This window comes from Sander vitreus, chromosome 6 (assembly GCF_031162955.1).
Source record: "Sander vitreus isolate 19-12246 chromosome 6, sanVit1, whole genome shotgun sequence".
In the NCBI taxonomy this organism is placed as follows: Eukaryota; Metazoa; Chordata; class Actinopteri; order Perciformes; family Percidae; genus Sander; species Sander vitreus.
The window spans coordinates 12,201,813-12,211,020 of NC_135860.1; the positions used below are offsets into that span (position 1 = coordinate 12,201,813).

The following is a 9,208-nucleotide window of genomic DNA, read 5'->3' on the forward strand; positions in this document are numbered from 1 at the left end:
TGTATGTCAAGGGAAAAAAGTTAGACCATAGAAAAAAGACGTGAAAAAAAAGAAATTTTATTGGCATACATTTAGTCTCAAAAGCCTGACATAGTGCAAGGGTACAACAAGATTAATGAAAGGTAAAGCAACTTAAAATAAAATCTACAATGTTATTTCTGAAATAATTTGCAGCTCAGTTTTGCACAAATCTCTACCAAATATGAGCAGCAGAGACAGAGAATAATCATGCCCAGACTTCTAGGACACGTGTAGTAAGTACACTATTTGTGGCATTCAACTTTTCAATATAACGACCTTTTTCTAATACAGTTGAAACCAGATATTTACATACACTTCAGAAAAAAACATAAAAACTTTTATTTCTTTACTGTCATACATTAAATCAGAGTAAACTTTTTCTGTTTTAGATCAATACATTTTAACATATTTTTTGCATTTGTTAAATGTCAGAATCGAGCGAGGGAGAATTTCTATGTATTTTATTTATCACTTTCATCAAAGTCAGAAGTATACATACACTAAGTTTACTGTGTCTTTAAACAAAAAGAAAACTCCAGATAATTCCATTCTGAGCTTAAGAAGCTTCTGATAGGTTAATTGATTCCATTTGAGTTAATTGGTGGCACGCCTGTGGATGCATATAAAGGCACACCTCAAACACAGAGCCTCTTTCTTTGACATCATGGGAAAATCAAGAGAAATCAACCAAGACATCAGGAAAAGAATTGTGGACCTCCACAAGTGTGGCTCATCATCAGGTGCAATTTCCAGATGCCTGAAGGTCCCACGTTCATCTGTTCAGACAATAATATGCAAGTATAAAAAACATGGGAATGTACAACCATCATACCGCTCAGGAAGGAGACGGATTCTGAGTCCCAGAGAGGAACGTTTTTTGGTGCGAAATGTGCGAATCAATCCTAGGACAACAGCAAAAGACCTTGTGAAGATGCTAGCTGAAACTGGTAAGACAGTGTCATTATCCACAGTAAAACGAGTCCTGTACCACCATGAGCTAAAAGGTTACTCTGGGAGGAGAAAGCCATTACTTCAAAACCACCATAAAAAAGCCAGACTACAGTTTCAACTGCATATGGGGACAAAAATCTTAATTTCTGGAGACATGTCCTGTGGTCTGACGAAACAAAAATTTAACTGTTCCGCCATAATGATAAACGGTATATTTGGAGGAAAAAGGGCGAAGCTTTGAAGCCTCAGAACACCATCCCAACTGTGAAGTATGGGGGTGGTAGTATAATGTTGTTGGGCTGCTTTGCTACAGAAGGGACTGGTGCACTTCACAAAATAGATGGCATCATGAGAAAAGAAAATTTTGTGGATATACTGAAGCAACAACTGAAGACATCAGCCAGGAAGTTAAAGCTTGGGCGCAAATGGGTCTTCCAAATGGACAATGACCCCAAGCATACCTCCAAATTAGTTACAAAGTGGCTTAAGGACAAAAAAGTCAAGGTATTGGAGTGGCCATCACAAAGCCCTGATCTCAATCCCATAGAACATTTGTGGGCGGCACTGAAAAGGCGAGTGCGAGCAAAAAGGCCCACAAACCTGACCCAGTTACACCAGTTCTGTCAAGAGGAGTGGGCCAAAATTCCAGCAAACTATTGTAGAAAGCTTGTGGAAGGATACCCAAAACGTTTGGTCCAAGTGAAACAGTTTCGGGGCAATTCTACCAAATACTAAGGAAGTGTATGTATACTTCTGACTTTGATGAAAGTGATAAAACAAAAATACATAAAAATTCTCCCTCGCTCGATTCTGACATTTAACAAATGCAAAAAATATGTTAATATGTATTGATCTAAAACAGGAAAAAAGTTTACTCTGATTTAATGTATGACAGTAAAGAAATAAAAGTTTTTGTGTTTTTTTTTCTGAAGTGTATGTAAATATCTGGTTTCAACTGTATCAGACCTGGATGACCTGACATTCAAATAAAAGTCATTCAGATAAAATATCTCTAACTACATTTAATAATAGGCTCATTCATTGTACATGGACACACTCCAACAACTGTAACCTTATGTGATTGTCTATCAAAGTAATTTTATTTATTTAAATATTGACTTCCTTCTCTATCAAAAATTTGTAATATTACAACGTATGTTCACTTTTAATGTCATGCTTTTTGTTTTAGATTTACTCGGAAAAAAAGACTGCAGTAGTACATCAATCAACACAGACTTCCCAGTTGTGCAGAATTTTCAGTTGCATGGTGATTCAGTTGAGCTGAATGGCAACCATTTGGCAGATCCGTTTATAAATGTGTTCACAAGGAACATCAAACCATGTCTTTGCGTGGCTGTCTAAGGTAGCACAGTCCTCTCCATGTGCCCCTCCTGACTGGTGGTTATTTGGCTCTGAGCTCAACTGATCCCAGTATCTGTGACAGAAGGAGAGATGAGGAAACAGGGATAGATAGGGTAAGCTATAAATAACCTATAAATAACCGCTGTGAACATTTCTGACAAATATGAAAAACAGGCTCACCTCGCCCAAACCTTTGATTCATTCATTACATTTTTAAACTTTGATTTAATTGAGGTTTTGATATAATAATGGACATTGTTGTGTATCTTGCTTTTTTTTAATGTTGCAAATGTTACTTTATTTACACAGCATTTCAATTAAATAAATAAATGAAAGCAGGATAACAACTTTAATATAAAACATTAACACATAAATGAATAATAAAATATTAAAATCAGATAGTACTTGTATTGCAATGTTGTGTTGTCCACCCATCTCCAGTCTCCTTCCTTCTCTATGTCAGACAGGCCAATCCAGAAGTGGTAATCAAATCCGCCAACTCTCTTGGCTTCTTTTTCCAGTTCATCCTGAAGTTAAACACTCACAAATCATTGACATAATACATTCCTTTAATCCTTAATTCAAACCTATTTTAATATTACCCCCAAACCCAAATATTAACCCTTTGAAAATGTGAGGACCAGACAAAATTGCCTCATTTTCCAAAAATGTGTTCACTCAAGGTCTAAAACTCAAATTCAAATACAGTTTCTTGTCATTGTATTATTTTACTGCCGAGGATCTATGGTTCTTACAGTAAACAAAACCAACATGTTTAACACTTTAAAGATCCACTGGGTAATTCTTCAAACCTATACATTTAAGCTATATTTACATACATACTAAGCCTAAGAAAAGCAGAGGTTTTACTAATAACATCAACAATGGCTTTCTAAGTTTCCCAGTAAACCATGACCATGTGACATTGGGCCAGCATGCACACTGTCAGGTCCCTGAAACTGTAACAGTTAAATAAAAGTCAGCCTTTATTAGTTTTATGATTTACACCTGTGCTTTGCCTACTGTGACATATCAAAATGTCTGACATTAAAAGACCTCTTGCATTAGGTCAAAGAAAACAATGTATATTATTTATGTTTGATTATTGATTATGTACACAAATGTTTGCTTGTCACAGTAGGAAAAGCACCGGTGTAAATAATTATTATTGGCTGGATTTCATTTAGCTGTTTCAGTTTCGGTCCTGGTATTGTGCATGCTGGCTCACTGTCACACTGTCAGGGCTTACTGGGACACTTGAATAGAACAGAGCCATTGTTAATGTTATTTGTAACACCTGTGCTTTTTCTACTATGAAGAGTTAGACTGTCTGCTGTGAAAAAGTGTGGCCTTAACTTAAATTGGTACGTTTCTTTACACACACACACACACACACACACACACACACACACACACACACACACACACACACACACACACACACACACACACACACACACACACACACACACACACTCACTCACATGCTGTTCCATGGTGTGCAGTATGGCAAGATGGCTGCCCATCTCTGCACAGCTATCTCTGCTCTTCAGCCAGTCCAGCTTGTTACTGCTGATGTGGTAACACTGATCCCCGACTTGACGCCATCCGTCAGGACACTCTGAGCACTGCTTAACTGTTAATGAGAAAGAAAGGGCAAGATAAAAAAAAAGATGAAGGTTAACAGTAAATCAAAGACAGCAGGAAATTATGTTTGTGTATGTGTTTGATCTACATCCTGGCCACCTGTCTTTGAACAGCTCTGTCCCAGGGCGGTGTAGTCCTCACACAGCTGGATGTAACGTCTCTGCATCGAGTTCAGTTTGAAACCTAGAGATGAGGAGTCCAGGGGGGCATCTTGCACCGGCCTGCCAATCACTGAGAAGATAGATAGATAGATAGATAGGTAGGTAGGTAGGTATAATGTTTACCATGTTCACCATCTTAGCTTAGCGTGTTAGCATGTTAACATCTGGGGAACATGAATATCTGTACTGCAATATCTCAACATTTACAGGTTAGATTGGCATCACCAATCTAACCTGTAAATGTTGAGATACTGCAGTCTGGACCAAAATGGTGGACTGACATCCACACCCACACCCACGAAAGTGACTTAAAAACTTATGTAATTTTCATACTGTTGTGTTTTCTCACACTAACTTCTCCCTCTACAAACATATGATGCTCCTCTGTGCAGTCTGTGAATATCTGATTTTATTGCAGTTGTTACTGAAATAATTGAGTTTATATGAGCTCCCTTGCGGCTGTACAAAATTCATTGCCAGCTATTTTTCAGCATTTGTGTTTCCTCTATTTATGTTGCGGCTTCCCCTTTGCCTTTTAAAAAAATTTAAAAAACATTTCTTTCTAAGAAGAGTAATTGATATAAGTCACAAATAAAGATAATACATACATATGTATGTGACTTTCAATAAGAGACACCGTCATAGACACAGACAACAACTCAGAATAAGTTTAAACTTTGTCACCATAAGTCATGAGATACTTGTCAGCAAACTGAAAGACCAGTTTGGTTTTTCTGATCAAGCTGTTAGCTGGCTTTGCTCACATTTGGGATCAGTTTTCAGTCCTATTCTATTTTGCTTGTACATAAATGATGTACCAAATATATGTAAAGAGAGTGAATGTCAGATGTATGCAGACGACAGTCTTTTATATATCTGCAAAGACTCCCCGTCTGGCCTCTGAGATCTTGGGAAGACAGATGCTTGCGGTTTCAGAATGGCTACAAAGGAATCATCAACGCTGAACCACAAAAAAACAGTGTCAATGTGCCTTTCAAAAACAAAGAAAATGAATGAGAAATTTCAAATCCCTATTGATACAAAAGAAATAGAGGTCGTAAACGAGTTTAAATACTTAGGTGTCACCTTGGATCCCCAGTTAAAGTTTGATAGACATAAAGAAACTATCCAAAACTATCAAAACCAATCTGAATTGTTTTAGGTTTATACGGTCGTGTTTATCCCTTAAGACAGCTAATCTGTACCTGCATGCTATTATTTTTGTACACCTATCCTATTGTACTGCCTGGGGTCAGACTTCCGAATCAACAGTCAGACCTCTATCATTACTTTATAAACAAGCTCTAAAAGTATTAGATCAAAAACCCATAAAATGGCATCGCTGCAAAATTATACAGAAATACAATCGACTTAATTTGGACAATTTTATAAACTTTGAATTTTTTTACACTTATTTTTAAGTGTTTAAATGGGCTGGCCCCAGGCATGGTGTCTAAACTCATTACACAGAGAAATGATGGTCGGCCCATGACAAGAGGAGTAATTAACCATAATTGTAAAGTCCCAATGTGCAGAACAACTTTTTGTCATTCCTCCTGGTCAGTTAAAGCTTGTACATTTATGGAACTCTTTATCCACGGAACTTAAATCCCAAACAGAACTAAAAGTGTTTAACACAAAAGCCGAACTATGGCTTAAACAACAACAGAGATGTGAGCATTAATGGTGTCTGTTAGCGACACAATTTTTATGTAAAATCTGTTTTTATTAGATTTTATTCTTTGAGAATTTAATAGACTGTTTGTTTTGTTGTGTTTGTTGCTGTGATTGTTTTTGCCTGACCAGGGACAAGGACTGCAAATTAGCGGAGACTAGACGTCCTTAAAAAAACCTTGCATCTCATCACATTTGGTTGTGATACTGTTTTAGGTAATGTCCCTGATAAATAAAAAAAATTAAAAAAATTAAAATTGTTAAAATATTGTCACCGGTTCAGAGGTATAGAAAGAAAGTATAGAAATGTGCTGTCCTTTTATTGTTTAACTGTGATTAACCGTAAGCTGAAAGTTTTGCTGTCAGTGAATCACATTAGAATCAGCATTTATTATAAGAATGAGTTATTCTTGATAAAACTAATGACGTACTGCCATTTCCTGGCATGCCTGCTGATGTAATAACACAGGTGCAGGTGATGCAGTGAGGTTAAATGTGAATAACACATAGATTCCACAAAAACCACCATGATACACCCCTGCTATGAAAAGTATTTTAGAATTGTGCTGACAGACATTTTTGAAATTAGATACAAATTTACTTTGTAGCTAATGTACCATTACCGAGCATATAAAGAGTCAACCTTAGTGAAAATATTATTCAAATTATTATTATATTATTACCAGTTTACCTGACCCTCTATAAATAAACTGCTGTTATGGCCAATTTATCGTGATACAGTTCGTACACAATGTGTACCTCCATGCCATATTCATAAAGTAGAATTCAAATTAATTATTGTTGTCTCTATCAAGATGCTAACAATATGTTAAAGATTTAGTTGTGTTTGATGTTTCTTTTTATTTCCTTCTCTTGTTGCAAGTCATCATTTTCAGATACTAAAATTGTACTCAATAGCTTGTGTGTGTGTGTGTGTGTGTGTGTGTGTGTGTGTGTGTGTGTGTGTGTGTGTGTGTGAGGTAATAGATCAAGCATGCACATCCCCCAGTGGTGTTTGTTTAAATGAGAGAGCGTCCTCACAAGCACATTATCAGGCTGAGCTGCCAGAGCCTGCAGGAGAAATATTTCACAATTATGGACTTTTGTGCTTTTTTTTTATTACATGACCCTCACTGGACTGGAGAGAGCGCTTTATCTTTTTTATTGCCAATTATAGGTGTCCAAAAGCGCACTGAGCTGAAATAAAGAGAGAATAATCAGCAAGAGTGAGACTCACAGACAGGAGAGACAGACAGGCAGATATACATACTCAGGCTGGAGGGCAGGAAGCACAGGGAGGTTGTTTATACTTACAGAGCACAGTGAGTACGATGTTGGCGCAGATGGAGGCCAAAAAGCCAATAAGTATCAGGAGAGCAGTCTGACTCCTCAAACACTCAACGCCCCGCTTCAGTCCCTGGGAGCCTGATTACACACAAAACAGTCCGCAGCATGGTAGCTCTTAATTCACCATTTATAATCCTCTGGTGTAGCGTAGAGTGCAAGAGAATGAACAGAACCATTTGACCAGAATTTAGCTTCATAACATTTACTATTCCAAAAAGATAACACTGTACGTCTGCTGGAAAGTTAGGCCAAGTGGACACTCTTGTGTCTTTTGTTGCCACATATGCATACAAACACAAAATATATATGCATTGGATGGATTCAGTAGTGGCAAAGTACAGATCCTTTACTAAAAAGTTAAAGTAGCAATGCCACACTGTGAAAATACTCAAATCTTACTTCAGTAAAAGTACAGTAATATAAGCAACAAATTGCACTGCAAAGTATACTCATTAGGCAGAAGAATTGCCAGCATTTTATTATCATATATATTGTATTACTATTTCATTATTACAGATGCATAAACTTACTTGTATACTGTAGTTGGTTCAGGTAAAGCAGGTTTTAACTATTTTATATAGTTTTGGTATAATAGTACATCATATTTTACAAGATAATATGTTTTACATCCTACAATCCTAATTTGTAAACTAAAAATTTCAGATAAATGTAGGTATAAGTAAAAAGTGCAATATTTCCTTCTCAAATGTTGTTGAGTCGAAGTGTAAAGTAACTTTAAATGGAAATACTGCGGTAAAGCACCTTAGTTAAATACAGTACTTGCGTAAATGTACCCAGTTGTGAAACAGTAGATTGAACCACCCAATAGAATATAAAATAGATAGAATTATCTCCACTGCAACCAGCTACAACATTAAAATGCTGTTCATACTCATGGATTAGTGATAATAATTCAATAGTATAATACATAATAATGTAGCACCAATGTTGCCTGCATAGTGAGAACTTTTAGTTTTATAGGCTACTTTAAGTACATTTCACTGATAATACATACATTAACTTAAGTAAAATGTTGAATGCAGGATTTTAATGTGGTATTTTTACATAAAGGTATTGCTATTTTTACTTAAGAATCTGAATACTTTTTTTACCACTGCAAAGTGGTAAAAAACTACTGGAGTCCAATAAAGTATAACATTTCCCTCTGAAATGTAGTGAAGTAGCGGTTGCATTACAAAGAAGAAAAGTATGCCTGAATTGTCGCAGTACTTGAGTAATTGTACTTATGAGTATATATATATGTATATATATGTCCCACCACTGGCTCCTACACATATGAAATCTCTTAATATCTCTGTAAAATGTACACATGAAATACCGTCGCTGTGTTCAAGAATGAGCCTGTTCCCTCCAGGTGTCGGCTCCTCAGTGAACTCCTGCAGGCTGCTGTAGTTTTCGCTTTCCTCCATGGCTGTAAAGCCCTTGTTAACACTCCTGTCTCACTTTGTCTCTTTGTACTGTACCTCCTCTGGGCCCTAAAGGATTTGGTATCTCCTCTCCCTAGCAGCAATATTTCTCCTTGAAATTAAATTTGTCCCTGCTGGTTAATGTATCGAGGCACGTCCCCTTGCCCACAGCACTGCTGCAGCGCTGTAACAAATGTGCTCAGTTAAACTGTCCTGTACCTACAACAAAATAAGTCCAGCGTTTTGTTAAGTGTTTTTGGAAAAAGAGGACATTCTGTTAATCCAAACTGGGAGGTTCTTTCCTCAGTTTATTGGCTCTGTGTGGAGTATTTCTGCTTGTTGCTGTGGTGTTTTTCTGTCAACTTGCCCTGTAGCCTGTTGCGCAATCCAGTGGTTTCTTCACTCCCGAGCTCTGTTTGGAGAGAAGCACTGATTCTGCATCTGACCGATGTGTAATAGATGACACAGCACATTATGTGGCCATGTGATTGTTAACAGGAATAAGTGTTTTGAAAAAGGTGGGAATAAAACAGTGAGTAGCTTCAACTTCCTGGCATTAATAAAAAAAACTATTGGCAATGTGACAACTTTGTGTCAGAAAAGCTGGGAGCTGTGTGT

General features: G+C 36.9%; 1 protein-coding gene across 1 annotated transcript; it reads right to left on the minus strand.

The window, feature by feature from the left end:
• Positions 1-37: 37 nt before the first annotated feature.
• cldc1 (C-type lectin domain containing 1) lies at positions 38-8,991 on the minus strand. The gene is made up of 6 exons (XM_078252581.1): positions 8,503-8,991; positions 7,131-7,241; positions 4,081-4,212; positions 3,819-3,970; positions 2,740-2,861; positions 38-2,407 (listed from the first exon to the last, which is right to left on the minus strand). Exons 1-6 carry the CDS (start codon positions 8,591-8,593, stop codon positions 2,245-2,247), a joined length of 771 nt encoding a protein of 256 aa, XP_078108707.1. The 5' UTR covers positions 8,594-8,991; the 3' UTR covers positions 38-2,244.
• Between the last annotated feature and the right edge of the window lie 217 nt (positions 8,992-9,208).